This window comes from Pituophis catenifer, unplaced genomic scaffold (genome assembly GCF_029215685.1).
Source record: "Pituophis catenifer annectens isolate HBS135680 unplaced genomic scaffold, rPitCat1.0.hap2 SCAF_6, whole genome shotgun sequence".
NCBI lineage: Eukaryota > Metazoa > Chordata > Lepidosauria > Squamata > Colubridae > Pituophis > Pituophis catenifer.
Genome location: NW_027256886.1, coordinates 20,365,141 through 20,386,085, shown reverse-complemented (window position 1 = coordinate 20,386,085; position 20,945 = coordinate 20,365,141). Strand labels below are relative to the sequence as shown.

The 20,945-nt window shown below is 32.4% G+C and overlaps 2 protein-coding genes across 3 annotated transcripts in view; one reads left to right on the top strand and one right to left on the bottom strand.

Annotated features, from left to right (window-relative positions):
• The window catches only part of IFT80 (intraflagellar transport 80), a 66,878-nt gene extending 60,556 nt beyond the window's left edge, over nucleotides 1–6,322 (bottom strand). The window contains exon 1 of one of the 2 annotated variants that reach the window (XM_070945021.1): nucleotides 6,144–6,322. The gene's annotated coding sequence lies outside the window, so the exon portion shown is untranslated. The remainder of the gene's footprint in view (nucleotides 1–6,143) is intronic. The other variant, XM_070945020.1, reaches the window with a different exon arrangement.
• An 809-nt stretch (nucleotides 6,323–7,131) lies between these two features.
• SMC4 (structural maintenance of chromosomes 4) overlaps nucleotides 7,132–20,945 on the top strand; it is a 39,749-nt gene continuing 25,935 nt past the window's right edge. The window contains exons 1-7 of the mRNA XM_070946453.1: nucleotides 7,132–7,190; nucleotides 8,780–8,918; nucleotides 9,857–10,035; nucleotides 10,549–10,740; nucleotides 12,257–12,433; nucleotides 19,453–19,617; nucleotides 19,915–20,042. Coding sequence (XP_070802554.1) covers nucleotides 8,789–8,918; nucleotides 9,857–10,035; nucleotides 10,549–10,740; nucleotides 12,257–12,433; nucleotides 19,453–19,617; nucleotides 19,915–20,042 — 971 coding nt within the window. The 5' untranslated portion in view covers nucleotides 7,132–7,190; nucleotides 8,780–8,788. The remainder of the gene's footprint in view (nucleotides 7,191–8,779; nucleotides 8,919–9,856; nucleotides 10,036–10,548; nucleotides 10,741–12,256; nucleotides 12,434–19,452; nucleotides 19,618–19,914; nucleotides 20,043–20,945) is intronic.

Genomic DNA, 20,945 nt, shown 5'->3' with positions numbered 1-20,945 from the left:
TGATGCAGTACTGGTTATCAGTTTGCAATTGGGTATGACTCAAGGTTTTGGTGGTTACCTATAAAGCCAACATGACATATTTTCCCCCCAAAAGCATCTATTCCATTGATTAAATCTTATAGGGTTTGCACATTCTGAGTTCTTCAATTAAACAGTGCTTCTATTGGCACTCCAGAAGTGTAACTTTTCTGTAGCAATACTGATCCTCTAGAATGAAGTTGTCCCACAGATCTCCTGGCCGTTGCTCCTTGCTGTTATCTAGAAGGATCTTGAAGATTTGGTTCTTTGGCGAAACCTTTGGTGAGGGAGAGTGAAGTCCTTTGTTTCATTCTTATCTAGTTTGCTGTTCTCGCCATCTTTTATTTTCCTTTCTTATTAATAATATTTCTCATTTTACTTGTGAGCTGCCTTAGTAGTTGAGAGGTAATCAACACACAAATTTGATTAATAAATTAAAATCAATGCTTGTTTTTTCTTCCTAGTGTTTCCTCCAAGTTCTTATTCTGAAGAAACAACCAAACAATTATAAAACCATCTACAACAATCAAGATTTCTCTTACAATGAATTAAATTATTCCAGAATACATGGGAAACAGATTCTAACGTTGGGAACTTTTAACACCCACGTGTGTCAAAATTTGGCTACAAACATAATACAGAGATTTTCTCCAAACTTTAGGCTGACATCTTCAACCGAGATATCTTACATACTTGGATCATGCAGTTATTATTTCATAAATAATGTGTTTTCATTCAATTTTTTTTTCTTTATACCACTGTAATATTTTATTGAAGATGGGTAAAAAATAATTCTTAAATGGCAGGGGGATTTTGATTTGTACAAAATGAGTTTACTTGTTTCACTGCAGGATACCACACATTTTATTATCTTATAATGCATCTTTTTTAAAATATAAATTACTACAAACATTGAGAAACATAATGTCCACTACATTGACAACAATATTTCAGACATAAACAAAGGATATGTTTTGGTTCTTTTAGCAGTGATATCTTTAACCTCATTTGGACTATATGTTTTGTGCTAATAAGCCAGCAGATTCATGGACGAAGAAATGTTGTCTTGATTGCACACGTTACAACTGTAAATATTTTAAAAATCATTAATACAGTATCCTCCAAGACTACATAATAGACAAACACTTTAATAAATGCAAACATATTTTAAGGACTGTTTTGTCCAAAATAGCAATACAGAGATATTTTTCAATTTTCCTGAATTTTCAACTCTACTTTATAATTGTTGGTTTATGAAGATCAACATCTATATGAATCAGCTGGTAAGTCTTCTAAAACCTCCTGTTATAATTTTGCCAATGTAATATAAAATCCAAATTTACTTCTTTTTTCTATTTATAAGCTCCAGAAAGATAGTGGAGTCCAAACAAGTATAAAGAGGTTTTGGAACCATTAAATGGTAAGAAGCTGAAATGTATCTAAATTGGCAGGTAATTACTTCAAATATAATCTACCTGGAGATAACAATGAGCTTTTTCTTGGAATAAGCAGAATTCCCCTGTACAATCAGGTTCCAACTCTACTGATGGCCTGCAAATATTTTGCTATCTTAGCCATCATCTTTAATTAGACTTTGGCCATTTTATACATTATTCACACCTGGGTTAGACTATTTCACTGTGTTCCATAAGGAGCTTCTTTTGAAGAAGTCTAGAAATACAAGTGCCCAAAATGTGGAAGAATATTCTTTATCAGTTGCATAGATTGCCCAAGTATTTCCAAGACCAACTCAATGTGCTCTGTCTGTCCTAGCAACATTCATATCAGTCTTTGGCAGAAAACCAGCTGCATCTAACTAACCCTAAGTAATATTTGTGATAAGGATCCTGTTTGAAAGTTCTTCTTTAAGATCAATTTGATTGGCAGGTATAAGGGGGGGGGGGAAACTTTTGAAATGGTAACAGTAGGAAATATTCTATCTCCCAAAGATGTGTCTGTGAACAATTTTGGCACAGTCCAAAGGTTCATGTCAATTATTTCAAGCTGTTGTTTGAAATTTTAAACATAAAACAAAAATCCTAAAGTATTGCTGATATCTTTGGAATGTTTATGGCACATAAGCATATTTTAAAGGACCTATTTTTAAATTATTTTATTGTAATGTAACCATATTACATTTTACCTATTCTTTAGGATTTTGCCCTAAAATGTAACAATACACACTTGCATGAAAATTAAGTATTAATCAATTGTAAGCTAATATGTCCTCTGATCAAAGGTAATAAAATGCAATATAATTATATGCATAAGAATGGTAAAATATTGACCATATTGGTACCGTAATTTATTATATATTAGTATTAAAAGTCTTGGGTCTATTTCCTGGTATAAACTGAAGAGTAAGAAACAATATATATCTACAAAAAAACAGAAAATAATACAAAATGCTCTGCAAAACAATAGTTCTCATGTAACTTCTACAATGAAAGGTACTTGCATTAAAATTAACTAAAAGGCTCTTGCTTATTCAGAAGAGCATATCCTATTAATTAGAACACAGGCTTTCTAATCTCTTGGGACTCCTATGATAAATGGACCACAACCCACTGAAGAATTACTACATAAAAGTTTTTATAAGGCCTAAAATAGATACAACTACAGGATATATCAGTTTGCTCCAGAATATTTAACAACTTAATTTGAAAAGAAAAAAAGATATTTCTTATAAATTTAATTTCTAAAAGGTTTAAAGGTTGAACTTTTTGAGAATGCTACAATTAGGCATAAATGCACATTTTAATAACATAGAATAAGCAAGATCAGGCTTAAGAGCTGGTTAATTTAAAAGGCAATCTTTATATGTTCTTAAAATAATTTGTTTCATCCAGTTACAATATAGCTGAAACTTGTCATTTATTAACTAAATATGAGAATGATGTAATATGAGAGTACAGCATATAACTTTGTTATTGCATTTTAAAAATAAAGTTTTTCATACAGTACTTTTAAAATGAAAGAAGTTTCAATACATCACATGGCTCACAATCTCATATCTATGAGTGAATGAATATACATCTTCAGATTCTGTTTCTGATTATGGCTCTCTTACTCTCTCAACTGCTGATTCAATCTTTTCCCTTGCACTAGAGAAGATGCAGAGATCTTCCACTTTTCAGTGCAATTTTTAACACATATTTATATAAAAAATTATATAAGACAGTTTACAAAAAATCATGTTAACTTTGAACTTAGTCACATAACCTTCCTCTACAGATATTTCACATCAAAATTTCAGTACATTTTATTACTCTTTAGTCTATTGTTTTCAATGAATAAATAAATAAACCTGTCTAAGTTTTCACAACTTGTTTGTAATTTTTTATATTATCAGGATAAATCAAGGATTTAGACTATCCTTGATAGTCATTTTAGTATAAATGACACTGAAAGTATACTTTTATTAGTGTAACAATGTATTATTCCCCATTTTTTAGCTAAGATGAACTTCCAAAGAATGTTACAATTACTATCCATAAAAGTAAATATATTAAAACTGAATAGAGCTGTTTAACCGACTCTCTAGATATGTGGCACCTGATTATTTTCTTAGAAGCAAGATGTAAAGTTTTAACTTGGGCTTTCATGTAGATGTGCATAACATTACAACATCTAAATAATATATGGAAACGGTTTGCTCTGTAAAACAGAGTTGATTTGTCATTTTACTGAAATATGCATGTAGAATTCTTCTCTCTGGAAACAACAAAAAGTTGAAACAACAGAAAGCAGACCTTTTCATGGCAGTAAAAACTTTAAGTAATATCCAGATAAAACATTAACTTAGTCACCCTTTGAGCACTGAAATAGTGTGAACTCTTGATTTTCTCTATTTAAGAATCTTAATTTTGAATTTTAAAAAATGATTAAAGCAAGGACCACACTGGTCACAAATCAAATTCCACCTACTTTCTACCTACTTGTTTTGAAGAGCAATTAGCTGCGATCACCAATAATAAAGTATAGTTTAATTTTAGTTCGATATAAATTGCTAGATTCCTATGTTACACTTAATCATTCAGAAGACACAATGGCTATGTTTACACAAGAAGCTAAATCAAAGCCAAATAAATTACACCATGGCTTAATGACAGTCAACATGTTAGTCTTAGCAGTAGAAATTCCCTTACCTGAAATATGCCAGAATCTATGAAACATATTGCTTAATAAAAGTATTGGTTTTTAAGGCCCCTCAGAGTTGTATTTTCTACTGTAAGAGATTATCATAGGAAAACTCCAAGAGTGCAAAGTAAGGGAGAAATTCTACAGTACTAGAAATATTTGTATTATTATTTATTCAGTTGTTAGCAAGCTTTTGGTAAAAGCTACCTGAATTTCAGAGGGAGCTCATTACACACTATGCTTTTCTTAGAAAATCAGAGAGCCTGTAACCACAACTACAGCATGCTATATGTATAGGCGAGCTGGCCTATACTACTTCAGGTTATATGCCTGTTAGCTTCTATGAGACTGTGCCTGATTTATCAGTAGATCTTCAATTTTGTTCTCTATTATAACTACACTATAATTTTCTCTTTCAGTAAATTTATTACACGAGACAAATTGAGAATGAAGTTTTACCTCTGAACCATAGCTGCTAACTCTTAACAAACTTACACTTTTCGGAAATATTTTCTTTCAGGTTGATGTGATGGCTTGGCCATTAAGATGCTGGGCTTGTAGGCTAGATAGCCAACAGTCGGGATTCAAGACCTAGCACTGTACAATGGGGGTGAGAACCTGTCTTTCTACCTAGCAATTCAAAAGCATGCAAATGCAAGAAGATAAATAGGTACTACTTTGGTAAGAGGAAACAGCATTCTATGATGTTATGCTGGCCACATGACTGCAGAAATATCCTTGGACAGTACTGGCTCAACGGCCTTGAAACAGAGATGGGTGGCCACCCCCTATATTCATCAACAACTAGCAGAGTAAAATCCTAGCAGAATAAAATCCGTAGGGGCTCCTTCCTTTCCTTTCTTGTTGCAAATTTCCATAAATGTGAACTTTAATTCAAATTCCTAGGGAAATATGTACTAAAAGAACTGAAAATTTTCTCTGTCACATTATAACTGAAACAGACTACTAACATGCAATGTACTTTAACCTTCAATTGGCATTCTACATTGCAAGGCTCTGGTATTCAGTGAGATTATGGACTCCTGAATCCATCTTTACATGCAGTTTAATTTGGCAAAAAAAAAAAAAAAATGAAAATAGAGTAAAATATGCAATTTGCCTGTTTAATAATGAAGCATTCTTTTCCCCCCTCTCTAATAAGATGATGATGAGAAGTTCTTAAGTTTCTTTCCTGTTTCAAAGCCTCAGAGCATATACTAAATGACATAATGTAATAAAGTGTTAGCATTTCACTGAAGGTAGGCAGTAGCAAATATGACTTCATTTCAAAATCTATTGAATTTTAACAGGAACCACCAGGATCAGCTTGTTATCTTCCATAACTCCACTAGTTTTAAGTTCTGAAATCTTTTCAGATATTTTGACGAATTGTTAAGAGGTCTGTAAGGGGCATGCATAAGCACACCAACGTGCCTACCATCCCTGTCCTAATGTCCCCTTTTATTCGCATCCATTTCATGTATTTATAATCATGTTTATACTTATATCTGTTATCTAATACATGCTTGACAAATAAAATAAAGAAAAATAAATAAGGAAAAGGATCAAGAAGGGGAGTTTCTCCTTGCAGTCATGTACAGCAAAGGAAAACAAAACAAAGCCTCAAATTCGCTTCCCAAATAACTCTTACTGTGCAAGTGACAGGTATCACTGGGGCTTTTGCATACTTACACTTATCCAGTTTCTGGTACTGTAGATAGATCTGGCGGAGGGAAAGTCTGGTGGTGGTTAACCCCTTCTCTGACGGGCAATGACCAGGAATGGTAATAATCCTGTCCTTTGCCAATAAGTCTCCGAAGGCAAAGGCGACTCAACGAAACTAGTCCCACCGACCTGGGTTTGTCAATAAGCGACCCCGCGTTGCAGTCTCTCATCACTCGCCTCTGCGGTCTCTTTACCTCCGGCTCACCTTTTTTCCCCTCCTTACCTGTCCAAAGTGAAGAACTTCTATGGGAAGAACTTACCTGAGAGAACTCGGAGCCAGGAGAAACGAAGTAGGTCTCTCCTACGACAGGTGTTCTGAACCTCGGTGAAGCTAAAGGCGCCAGTCTCCCAACCGCACCTTCCGAAATACCTGCCCCAAGAAAAAGAGGAGCTTCTCTGCCGTTTTGCACCCTGAGAGGAAGCGGCTCGGTTTCTATAGCTACTTCCCGCGAGAGTTCCTATGCCTAATCCGTAGCAATCTTCACCCACCCCCACGAGGTTTGACTCCTTTTTTTTCTCTCCCCAAACTCGGGTATCCCCGAGTGCATGACGCCAGCCCTGACGTCAGCAACCCAACCTGTCAAGTTTAATCAATACACACAAAATTAAATATGTTTCTTTCTTTTTTTTTTTTAAAAAAAGTAAAGGCTGCAATCAGTCTTTTTTTTTTAAAAAAAAAACAACCACTATTATTCCATTATCTCTAGGCTGTTGCTAAGTAACCCGCCTACTACACAACGGGAGGATTGTTCGGGTCCCTCCCTCTCCTTTTGTTATCTGGGGATAATTTTCAAACATAGTCTTCAAAAAAACTGGGAAGTATGCCTCTTGCCTCCTCCCCCGTAAAGCTTCAAAAAAAACAACTGTTGAGAAAACATGACGTGAAAACAATCCGCCACCTTTTCGCTAAATAACGGAAAACAAGATGGCGGCGCGGGGGAGCGTTTCATTATTTTTTTTTTCCTCCTTTCAAACCTACGGGAAGCCTGCCCCTTTCATACCCCAGCATGCTTTGCGCTTTTCTAACGAATTTCGTTACGAGTTTGCCGTTTGGGCGCCATTTTCGAGTGTAGAAGCCGCCAAGGCTGCAGGCAGGAAACGAAGGTGGCTGGTACTGCAGGGGCTGCTAGTCGGAAACTTGCTGGCCCGCGCTTCTAGTTACCAACTCCGCTCGTGGGTGAGGACGGAATACTTAGTAGCTGCCTGGTAAGCTCATCAGTGGATATAATATTCCTGCGCTTTGCTTCAGGAGATAATATTTTTGAGGAACTCGCTGGGATTAGACCGGAGGTTAAAGCTTCGATACGGTAAATAATTATTTGTTCTGTATGAGGAAAAGTATTTCATTCCGCCTGATTGAGAGAACGGAAATTCCGCGCAAATTTGTCTCTTGTACGGAAAAAGCACTTGCTTCATTTCCCCCCCCTTCCCCCAACCGGCGGACACTTTTTCTTCTCCCCCGCTTTTCCCACTCCCCGCCACCGCGTGGGGGAAGGGGACAGAAGGCATTGGTTGGCTTTTTTTCCGTTGCCTCTAATAAACGCCAAGTTGACTCCCTAACTTTTATTCTCGCACAGCCATTTTTTTTATTTGAAGTAGGCTGTCATAGTGCCTATCCCGCTCAGTTCGTATTATTTCTGTAAAAAGTGATCTTCGTGGGAGTTTTTTGGGGGGAGGGGGTGTGGAAAAAATAATTAGTCGTTTAAATGATAACGCTCAGCCTGTTGTTGTTGTTTTTTTTTTAAAAAAAGACGATTATTCTAGCAACTTCGAAAAAGCATGCATTGCCTTCGAAGTGTAGAGGAGGGAAAGTTTCTTCCAATACATTCTTTCAGAAATTGGCAAGACGCTAATTTTTAAAACTTGTACGTTCAAATCGCAGCAGAGTTTTGATTTTGCGGCTGGGATCCGCTGAGTGATATTTTGCATTAGGTTCGTAAGCTTATTAGGAAACACCGCTACTTCGACCCCTTATGGATGCAAAAGTTAAGAGGGGCGAGGAAGAGGTGATGGATTTATGAAGGTTAGAAATCTGATTTCCCCCACACCCCCTAAGGATACTTAATCTTCTACTTTTTATGAAATGCTCTGCATAAGATAGTTTTTTGGAACTTCTTTTAAAATAAACGCAAAATTTCATTCCTGTCAATTGGGTTTCTTTGGATTCTGAAGTAATGAAATATGCAATTTTCTTCAGTCTCAAGTTTCCTATTGCCTTAATAGTACGTTTTTTTCTGCTAAAAATCAGAAAGATAATTGCTCCAAAATACTATGTACACCAAGTCAAACCAACACTTTAATCTAGATTAGTGGTTTTTAGGCATTTCTGTAATACTAATATCTAAAAAAATTCATGAGGCATAAAACATGCTTTTCATCTTGTTATGGTCGTGTATAATTCAAATTAAATTTTAAGATCTGTTCTTTATAAAAGAGTTTTAATTATTTCAATTTTGTAGCTTTTGACTTTAGAATAAAACCAACATATCTGGATCCCATTATATTCATTTAAGTTCGTATTAATATACTTTTAAGAATTTAAATGGTAGATAGTCCATTTCTGTACTGCAGAGTATGTATTAGTAATTCATTTTTGGTTCTTTATCAGTTTGACTTATTTGTTGGGATAGTATGAGAGGTGTAAATTGTAATTTATAATATGCAATCTGCCTCAGTATGGAAGATACCTGCTGTGTAAAGATTAGGAAAACACATGCCGCTGTCACAAATAGCTTGCCAATTTGAAATCTTTGCTTTGATCAATTAATATTTGGGACTGGATGCAAGTTTTTATAGTCTAGGTATAGGGTTTTTCTTTTCTCTTTTAGTACTTCAGCACAAAGGAAAACAAACCTCACAGTTTTTATAGTATGATTATTTGGAATTGAAACAGCAGACAGAAATCATGCCAAGCAAAAGAACTAAAGTATCTACGGCAGCCCATCAAAAAGGCAATGATTCCTTGGAGGAGTCCTCTAATGATGGGAAACCTGAAAAAGAAGCGAGTATGCACCCCCCTGAAGTACTTCAGCAAGGTCAGTCTCTTATTGACCTGATGTTGCTTTATTAACTTAGCATATAGGTGTCCTAATTTAAATTACCCTCACTATAGTTTGATTTTGTTTATTATTATGTGCTGACTTCTGCAGTGATTATACACTGTTCAGGTAAAAGTTGTGCTGAAAAGCCAATTTAGAACTTCAGGAAAAGTTAATTATTTTATTCCTGATATCTTGTGATACCATGACATCGATAATTGAAGTAGATAAAAATTTTGGAAACATTTGGAGAGTAGTATTTGTACCTTATGTACTGGTAGACAATTACTGATCATGCTTTAACTTTGTGTTTGTGCGTGTGTGTGTGTGTTTTCTCCATTAAAAGTAAATAACTGCCAGTGTAATTTACTTATCAAATATTAGTAAGAGGATTGATATTGAAAATTGATACCAATTATTCAGAGAAAAGATTTTCTCAAGGAGTTAGAAAAGGTCTAAGTCTTACTGAAATGGCCAGGTTTTGTGTGTGTGTGTTTGTATATTTGAGAAAGACAAACTTCCTGTCCTTGAGAAGTAGTGCTGTTGCTGTCATTAGAACTTGCAAGGCAATGTATAGTTAGCAATCACAGTGTGCTGTTGCTCTGGGTGTGCCTGAAAATGCAGGAATATGGGAAGATTCTCTGTTTTCTTTGATGAATATATATAAAAGTATTTTCTAATATAGCAAGGTACTACTACATTAAAAAAATGGTTGCTCTGAGAATAGAATTGATTATTGAATTAGTCCTTCAGTATTTGAGAGAGATGCATTATAGATCAGTTCTTAGTAATTCAGTCTACTGTACAAATATGTTGATTCTGTTACAGTAGCATAGCTTTAAAGATGAAGCTTTTTCTTCCATTGACATATGTGTATGTGTGTGTCTACTGTAGTTATTAAGTATATCCATTTTCTTATTTTTGGTTATCTGTAGCAGTAACAAATGGAGTAGTTGATGATCAAAGTTTAGAAGAAATTTTGAGTAGCATCTCTCCTCCCCCACCTCCAGCTATGACCAATGAAGCTGGAGCTCCTCGTCTCATGATAACTCACATTGTAAACCAGAACTTCAAATCTTATGCTGGGGAGCAAATTCTAGGACCGTTTCATAAGGTATCTTTCTAGGTTATGTAACTTTTATGCTGAAGTAAAGATTTATTGTGACTTTTCTACTTAATAGTTAAATATTGGCAACTAACACCGAGGTGAAGGGGGGGTAGAGCAGATGAAAGTCTCAATTGCTATTGTTTGTACTTTTCAAAAAGTTGCTTGTTGTGGAGTTCAAGAAGCTAAAAGTATACAAAGTATTTTCCTAGTACGTATGAATAACAATTGGTAATTAAAATAATCTTTTACAGTTTGAAGCATTTTAATGATGCTAATTATGAACATACTTGTTTGTAGCATTTTGTTTACTGTATGTTTTTTGGTAAAACTTTAGAAATGCGAACTAATAGGGGGTGTAGTTTGTATGCTTTATGCTTAGCTATAAAAACTAAGCTTTCCAGTACTGTACTACATATTTTCCTGCACCATGTTTAACTGTATTTTAAACCATTGTGAAAGACAGAGAGGTCAATTGCTAGTAACCATTAAGCTGCAATGTATTTTTTGTGTGTTGTGCAGCGTTTTTCATGCATTATTGGACCAAATGGCAGTGGAAAATCTAATGTGATTGATTCCATGCTCTTTGTTTTTGGCTATCGAGCACAAAAAATAAGATCCAAAAAAATTTCGGTACTGATACACAATTCTGATGAACATAGTGACATCCAGAGCTGCACTGTAGAAGTTCATTTTCAAAAGATAATTGACAAGGTATGTTTTTTAAACCTGAAGAACCTAATCACCTAATGCCCTATGAATTTTTAATTATGCAGGTGATTTAATTTATGTAGAAAAAAGCACTGTGGGGGAATATTGAATTTTTCTTATTCAAATTATTGTCTATAAAACACTGACATATTTAATATTCATTTTCTTCTGTGTAAATGTATTAAGTGTTTATTGTAAACACAATTTGCAACATTCCAGACATTTGGTTTGTATAAAACATATCAGCTACAAATGTGTGGTATAAATATTGTTGAATATTTTTTTTTAAAAAAATTCTAGGTAATTCAAGGGTGTGGTGTGTGTGTGTTTTCGGATTTTGATCAAAATCCAAAATATATATATGTGTATATACACACATACATGTATAATTCTTTCAGTATTAACTTTTTTTAAAAAATGATATAATTTACTTGAATTTACAAATTATACATTTAATGAGATTTACTTTTGCGAGGATTAGTTTGAAGTTAATTTTGGGTTTTATATCAATGTTTCAGTGTTACAAAAAAATACTAAAAAAAATACCCACCTTACCTAAACCTAAAAAAACCCCTCACATCATGCCAATAACAAATTACTGACTTAAAAATCTAAATTTTGTATAAAAGTGATATTAAAATTGGTATTTTTCTGACAAAAAAAAAGAATGGAATATATAAAATGCAATAATTTTAATGTAATAATTTAAATATAACTTAAAATATTTTTCTTATAATTTAAACCATGATATATGGCTATTTAGATATTAGACATAATTAGATCATAGCTAATTTTCTATTTATATTAATACTAGCTTTCTAAAATGCATTATCTACCATATTTTTATTAAAATAAATTCTTAAGGAATTAAATTGGGAAAGGAAACTGTTACCTAAAATTAGTAACACAAAAATGAAAATAAAATAATTTTGGATTTTTATCAAAATCTCTGTGAAAATGCTTCTGAAGCAGGAGCATGGGTAAATGTGTAATTTTTGAAACTACACATAATCCATTTTTTCAAGTTTCCTCATAGTAATGATTATAAAGTAATCACAAATGTACTAAGGTTTTCATTATTACATATTACAAGCATTCTAAAGTGACAAGACTATGCAAGTGGTCCAAAATATAGAAGAAAAGCATCTTTTTCATAAGATGGCAACAGATGAAGTAAAAGGTGGAATCCTGCATACAATTATTTTAAAAACTTCCACTGAACTCAAATAATATTACCTGTTTACTCAGAAAGAAAGGTGTGTTACAAATTAAATTGTTCAAATCTTTTGATACTGTTTTGGCAATTGAAAGTGGATCTTTTGTTTTCTAAGACATTGTGATAACAAAAATACTGGTATGACTAATACAGTACATGCATTGCAAAATTTATTCTAGCTTCAGTTATACTTTGAACTGGAATATAAAAGATTTGTGAAATGAAATAATTTTGAAAGCTGGAAGTAGAGAAATGACTTAATACTAAGATTTGTTTTTCTGGTTTTGTTTTCCTTCAAAACAGGAAGGGGATGATTACGAAGTCATTCCCAACAGCAGTTTCTATGTTTCCAGAACAGCCTATAAAGATAATTCTTCAATATACCATATCAGTGGGAAGAAAGCAACTTTTAAAGATGTTGGGCTTTTGCTCCGAAGTCATGGTATTGACCTAGACCATAATAGGTTTCTGATTTTACAGGTACTCTCTAAAATAATTTATTACTTCATATAACTTGATACATTTTATTAGTGATTATGGCAATTTTGTTCTGGAAGCCTCAGAGTACTATAGCAGCACATCATGATTTGTGTTTCATAATAAATATGCAAGTCATTATTTGCTGCTTTAGAATTTTAAGGAAGAAAACCAATTGAAAAATTTTCTGACATTAGATTGATTTCATGTGTTAAATAGGCACCTGGGTAGAATAATAGTTATACTTGTTCCGCTGTAGCAGCACGTAAATATTGGTGTAGTAAAGATAACGCCAATATTATTGTGCTGCTTAAGTGTGACAGGGATTAACCAACATTGTTTGGGTTCTGTTAATATGTCATGATAATGTCTGTAATTTTTAGTACAGAATTTATTACAAATGAATGAAATACGTTTTACTATTCTTTGTGCCTTTTTTTGTATTATTAGATTAGAAATATGAAATTTTCATCCCATTCTGTAATCTTACACAAATAGTTAAACATGCTTTTGGACAGAAGAGTGTAAAGCCTAAAATATTAATTGAGGACACAGGATTTAATAGCAAATGTAAACAGTCATATTGCTTAAATTTTCTTTCTTAGAAAAAAGTTAATGTAACTTGATATTTACTAATTTCTACTTTCTGTTTCATGACGATGGCTAAATCCCTGCAGTAATCACCCAGGAATGAATTGTGTCAAACCTAGTTTTTTCTACATTATAAATTTTAAATTAATAAGCAGGGATTAATTGAATAAATAATGACAAAGAGCATTTCCTTAAAACTACAAATGGTATTTTATTAAAACCTTATGGAATAATTTTAAAATAACTAAAATTGTATTTAGAAGATTTTGAGTTTTTTTATACAGAAGCAAATAGAAATATTTGTAAGGTTTTGCAGTACAGAGAAAGTTATATGAGTTTCAAATGCTCAAGTCAAGTCTGTCCCTAGACTCAGAACTTTGAGCAGTTCTAACATTAGGAGTTAGTAAGGTTTAGCTAAAAAGTCTTTGTCCATGTACAGAGGCACTTATATGTCATAGGTGACCCAGGTGATGTCATATTTGTTTTACAGCTACTTTAAGTTATATTACTTAGTTGTACAATGCCATCCTTTAATTCTTAAGGAATGGGATCATGCAGGTATGCATACAATATTTGGTTTAAGTTTTCTTTTTTTACTAATACTTTCCCTTTTCTTTTTACCAAATGTAAGCATAGCATCTAAATTATATTCTAAATCTAATAAACGTAAATCACACTGCTTTTATTGCTAAAAAGAAGAGTAATAATATCAAGATTTGTATATCTTATATAGAGGCCTACTCATTAAGATAAATACACATACACAATTCTCTACAATTTTACTTTACAAAATATGTTTTGTAATATGTGAAATATATTGCTAAATAGCATATATTCTGTACTATGAGTTAGTAATAGCTGGTTCCTAATTTATTCTGAAATAAAAAATGGGTATAACTTAATCTCCATAATTTAGAGGATTAATTTTGAAAGAAAATATTTTATTCTTGATTGAGCACATAATATTTTCCCTATGAGAGAGATAAAAATTGTAAAGTACAATTTTAAAAATGAAATAACTCCAAGTTAAGTTGTATACTGCTCTTATATGAATACAGTGTGTAGAGTTGGAGTACAGCCAACATACCTTTGTGACTATTGATAACTTAAATAATTTCTAATAAGCAATAAGAAATTATTTTTGATGCTTATGCTTGATTTGAAAGTCAAACTATAATCTATAGTTTTAGATTTTCAAGTCTTTTAGCAAAATATGAGCATCCAGGCTCAAAGATATTGCATATCTAAGTCTGAATTTGGTTGATTCTCTGAAACACTGTGCCCTAATCAGAGAACACTTAAAGGCAGGAGGCTTTATTTTAAATCAAATTATCTAAGGCTATAGTCCTCTTGCAGTGTTCTTTGGGATTACTTTTAATAGAAAATGGGCTAACATTGATGAAAATGGAAAAAAAAATAGCATGTAGGACTGCAGTATAAACCACTAAGGAAAATGGGCAAAAATGTAAGAAGTTTCTATTTGTGCTAATAATGCTATATAAGAAATTGCATTTTAACTGCTTTATGTTATAAAAGTTGGTATTGTATATGTACACTGTTGCTACATACTTTTTCTATGATAAATCCATACTTTTAGAATATGACAGGGATAAGTTGCTTTTTACCACTCTATTACAATCTTGTAAGTTTAATATTGTAATTTAGAGTGCCCTCAGAATGTGCTTCAAGTTTTGGCAGATGCAGAGGAGATTGGAATAATAGTGAGAAATGGAATGAAGTGCCATGTAATGTTTTTGCTTAGGGATGGACCTAAGGAGTTTCTGAAATAGAATTATCAACTGCTTAAGTCCTTCTGGCTGATGATAAAATATGTCAGGAATTGCTTTAGTTGACTAGAATTGCACATGGTAATAATAAATCAAGCATGGCAGTTTAAAATCACATTCTCAGGTAGGATACATAACATTTATAGAAAGCCATCTTGGTGGGTTTGTAGAATTATATAGGTGAACCATAGGATGTATTTTGGAGCTGGAATTAATTATGATTTGGTGGCCTTTGGCTAATAGAATTAGGATCATAACAGGTTTTGGCTAGAATCCAAAATAACCATACATAAAAGGAAAAGATTTCCCTGAGGGAAGGATGTCCAGATTTTTCTTTAGGTTGCAATTTACATTGTTGAATGTCCACTTAGTGATTACTGAGGAACAAGAAGAGAAGGTCAAAAAATTATCTAATATCTAAAACCTCTTGGATCCCCACAAAATGTACTATAGTAAATATCCTATAGTATGCCTGATTAGAAATCAGGTTTTTTCCAGTTATTCTTCCTTTATGCTGATCAACAGGATCTGGCACTGTACTATCTACTTAGTACTAGGTCATATGATTTATGGAGAGAGTGATGATTCAGTTTTAATTAATTGGAGGCTTTGAATTAATATTTTTCTGCTAAAGTTACTATATATTTTGCTTTGCTTTTTAATGAAATTTAATGTTACATTTATAAGATTACATTAGGTTTAATGCATTCCAGACTTAAAAAATACTATATTTTAAATATTTTATAAAACCTTTAAAAATCTAAAAAAAATTCCAATAAATTTAGTTGGCAGGTTTCAGTGTTCCTGTTCTGCTAAATAATTTACAATGACATAAATATAATATGTTAAAGTGTTGTTTTTTTGAGAGTAAGCTATTTTGATAAAACTTAAAAATACTTTAAAATGGTATTTACTAAATGGGGAAGTAAGATTATATTGTAGATTATATTATATTGTATAATAATATATTATTGTATGTTCGAGCCAAATTAGGCATGTGTTTTCTCAATTAAAACCAGCCAGAACATAAATAATTTATTGAAATTGGTGGTCCCTCAAATGCAAAACCTTTGACTAGATTATGCTCAGGGCATTTTGATAATTCCTGTTGTCCAATGTATATGTTCAGTACAAAACTTTTATTAACTGTTTATATTTGCAAAGATGTATTTAAGCCATAATTATATAAAAATACTTCAGAGTGTGTGTTAGTGAATTCATCTAGACTTAGTTATAAGATATTACACAGAATCATATAACTATCAGAAGGGCCTTTGAGATAATATATTCCAGCTCTCTGCAAGTAGCCCTGTAACAGCATTCCCATTGGATGAGCTCTATTTAAAACCCTCCAACATGAGAAAATCTATTACCCCCTGAGGCATTCTGTTCTGTTTTTGAACAGGTCTTAGATGTTTTTCATGATGTCCAATCTAAATGTATCTTTTTGTAATTTTAATTCATTATTTTTTATCCTGCCTTCTGGAAAACTGAACCGTTCTGTCCTGGCTTCTACATGGTAACCTCTCATAGTAAGAAACAGATATGTAGATACGTTTCTCTATGGTCTTGTTTTTTTAAAGATTAATTTGCTAAATTTTGCTATCCTGGCTCTTTACCATCTTGGTTGTTGTGTTTTTCCTAAACTGCAGTTCCAGAACTGGATGTATAACTGTATATTTTTTTTATTCAACATTTTTATATTCACCACTTCTAAATAAGATGTAATGTGATCAAATGTAGCTTTCCACAGTAAAATTGTTTTTGAAAAGCACTATTTCGAAGGATGTGGTATAGCTTCATTAAGTCAGTTACACAGAGCCCACCTGTTAAATGAAAGCTTTTTGCTAGTTAACTTTTGTTTCCAGATGTATATCTCTGCAGGCTTCCTAATTCTTAAAATATGGGTATATGTGATATATCTACAGTGGAATATTAAGGGTATCCATGAAATGGAAAATATGTTTTGTTTTAAATCTAAAACAAACTTTGAGCATTCTCCCACTACTGTATATTCTGAATAGTTCGTGTAGCAGCCTGTCTGTTTCCTTCCTTCTCACTGTCTTCCTCCCTGCTCATCTCTGTTAGTGCACCCAATTCCTGCAAAGATCCAAGCAGTAGGAATATTAATGAGAGCAGAAATATCCTACTAGTCCATTTGCCCCTGACCTTCCTAATCTCCTTCTCACTTCTCCTTCTCATGGCCACTGATTGCTCAGCTTTTTTCCTGTTTTTATCCCCTCAACAATTTCTGCCTGGAACAACTGTTCCATTTCAAAAACAAAATAACCCAGTTTCAATTTGTATACAGAAAAAATACCCAAAATTCTAGTTTTAGTATGGACCATCTAATATGCACTCATATGCTGCTCATATGCAGGTCTTTTTAACCATGAGCAATAAAGGATCCGTATCAAATTTAGGATAATTTATAATTTACCTGCAAAGATTGCAAGTCATGCTGAAGCTTTATTCAGTTTAAACATGACTAAGTAGCCATAAATTGCTCACAATTTCATTAAACTTGATAAGCACATTCTTAACTTTTTTCCATAGAGTAAAATTACTTTAAAATGCTGGATTGTGATCAGATTACCTCATTTTCTTTTCTTTTATAATATGATTATAAGAAATAAAAAATAAGAAATATTTCTATAAAAAAGAATAGGAAATAATATTTTGTCAAGTTGTGTAAATGTTTTGATAATTGTTTTTCTTTATAATATGAATATACTACTTTAAACATACTCTTTTCCTATTTTAAAAACAACAATTACTGTTTCTGTAAAATTAATATTTTTGCTTCAAACTAAAATACAGAATCTATAGATTTAAATAGACACAAAAAGTTTATTGAATGAGAACTGTACTAAAATCAGAATTTTCTCAGCTCCAATATGTACATTCAACTATATTTAGAATTTTTTAAAAAATTCTCTGGAAACTCATTACACTTCCATGTGATACCAGTAAAATATTTCCTCTCTGTGTGTATGTGTATTTATGTCAGAAATAGGACTGTACAAATCTTAAAAGATAACTATGGAAAAATTGTTTTTTAGTATCTGCAGTATTATATACTAGAATCTTGAGAAATATAGCTATTGTTGACATCCAAATAAAAGAAAAAAAATTCCAAGAATTTCATCATCCATTTTCTTCTAGGTGCAAATAAGATATGAAGTATATTAGTCTGAATCATTCAAATTCAGCTGATTTGAAAGTTTGTTTCTGTTTCTCTTAGTATAAATGTAAAAAAAAATCAAATATTTGCCATTTTTGTTGCCAGTTATGAACTTATGATATATATTTTATGGTTTAGGATATAGTAACACCTCCCCAATATATATTTTTTATCATCCTGGGAAGATGTTATTATTCAAAATATGCTGGTGGGTCTTGTATCTGCAAATTCTTGGGTTGCTATTCTCAGTTATAGACAGACACCTGCCAGTAGTCCTATACAACAACTGTTATTGTACTGTAAGGTTATTTCTCAGATCTGTATTTTTATAGATGCGTACAACTAAGGAAGTATTACTTAAATTCAAAAGGAATTATTTGTTATAGTAATTTTTAAATAATCTTTACTAGTTGAAAAATAATCCATTATGTATGGTTATTATGAAAACTAGGATGTAACTCAGATCAATATTATTTCAGGAATAATATTTATTGAAGGCAAGAAACTGTTGCATATCACTTATCTTATAAAACCAGTTATCAAGTCAGGTCATGTTTCATCCTGATTTATAACCAAAATCCCAACCTTAATTGTGGTCGTAAATCAAGGACTACTTGAATGATGGGTGCACAGATAGATGCTTCTCTATTCTTGAATTTACCTGTTAAACCAAAATGATCTACTAAGAATATTCTTACTATATTATTTGAATATCAAAATTTCTTAAAATTGATTTATTCATTCTGTAATAGTGATTTTAATGGAGGTACAGTAGAAAGATACAATTTCTGAACAGTATAATTTGCAGATTGATAGATCAATTATATTTAAAGATAATAGAACAGAAGCTACAATTCTTAAATGAAATTAATATGTTCCATTCCTGGCTGAATTGCAGTCACCAGTATAATTGTATCATAACTTGCTTTCAGTAACGGCTAGCTGCTAATTTTTTATTAAAAATATGTAGTCTTAACCTTTAAAACTATTTTCTACACTGCCTAAGAGAATTTGTGGCCTTGATAATAGCTTGCAAACTGGAGGTGTCACTTCTCCCTTTGCTGAAATACCTATACTGGTGCTCTTTGGGTTCAATGTAATGTTTTTTAAAAGTCTTTTCTTTACACTTGTATTATTAGGTCTTCAGCGGAGCTCCTTTTGCAGGTGTTGTCATATGCTTAACACTGATAGACAACAAACTAAATATATTTGAGGTTTGAAATGCACATGCAGACACACCAACTGAGAATCCTTGACAGAAATGTGTAAGAAACTAGGGAAAGCACATGACTTGAAGAAAAGATATTACATAATGTTTTGTGCAAACATAAGTACTAGCCTCCTGTTATGTATCTTTTCAATTAAGATTCCTTTGTGCAGGTATACCAGTATTTTTTGTTAGTTATATTTGCAATTTTGGTTAAAGCTCTTGCAGATTCTTTTTATTTAATACCTTTTAGGGAGAAGTGGAACAAATAGCAATGATGAAACCAAAAGGGCAGAATGAGCATGATGAAGGCATGCTTGAATATTTAGAAGATATAATAGGATCAGGACGATTGAAAGAGCCTATTCAAACATTATGTCGAAGGGTGGAGATATTAAATGAACAAAGAGGTGAGAAGGTGAGACTATAAATTAACAGATTATTCTAAAATTAGTTTTAATTTTAAATTATAAATGTAAATTTAAATTATAAATCTAATATGCTTGTCATATTATGCAATGCAGATACTTTTTCTGAGTTGCAACAATCTAAATGCTATAAAAGTGAAGTATCTGGAATGTTCTTGCTTTCATGTGAAATTACTGCATGCAAACTCAAGCTAAACCCTTCATGATTTTTATACAGTGAATTTGTGAAAACTCATTAAGTAGATGTAGCTATTGCAAAATAGCTTAAATCTGTATGTTTTGTCTAGTTAAACAGAGTTAAAATGGTGGAAAAGGAAAAAGATGCCTTGGAAGGAGAACGGAATAAAGCAGTTGAATTTCTTTCTTTGGAAAACAAAATGTTTAAAGAAAAAAATAAAATCTGTCAATACTACATGTAAGTAGCATCATTTTGGAAAACATAGAATGGGATGGATCAAATGAGCATTATATGGACATCATATCTATTCAAATATGTGTTTAATTTATATTTATGGAAAGATTAAATGTGGAAAATGTATTCTACAGTAGTTTCTTACTTTACTAGCCGTCTTACTTACTACAATATATCAGAGAAAAGGAATAGAATAGAATAGAAAACAGAGTTGGAAGGGACCTTGGAGATCTTGTAGTCCAACCTCCTGCTAAGGTAGGAAACCCTATACTATTTCAGGCAAATGGTTGTCCAATCACTTCTTTAAAACTTTCAGTGTTGGAGCATTCACAACTTCTGGAGGCAAATTGTTCCACAAATATTGTTCTGAGCCCAGAACAGGACAGCTTTATTAGAAATATTTCAGTGGAATGTTCTGAGTTGATTGTATTCCAACATAACAAAACTCGGTGTGTTGAATCTTCAATCACATATAACAGGGAAACTTGAAACAAGCCTCTTGTTTCTTTGTTTTTCATCATTGAGTCACAAAAGTTGATGTAAGAGTCTACTGTGTGTTATATGCTACCTAACCTTCCAATCTAAAGAAAATACTGGTTAGAGGGGTTATTTATAAAATATATTATAAAACCCTTTTTGAAATCCAAGCAATAAATAAATAAATTCCCAGTAACAAGTACTGGAAAGAAAAAATAATCTTTTTACTGCTTGGCCTGCCTACACAGATAATCAGAAATGAACTCAGCAAAGAATTTAATTGTTGAATTTATTTCAACAATGTCAACAATAGAAGCACATTTCTTTGGTTGTATGTGGCTTTTCCTAATGTATATATTTAGACTTTGTGTAGCTTTCTGATTTCTGAACTTTCCTGCAAAGCTGAATGTAAATGACAAATTTCAGTTC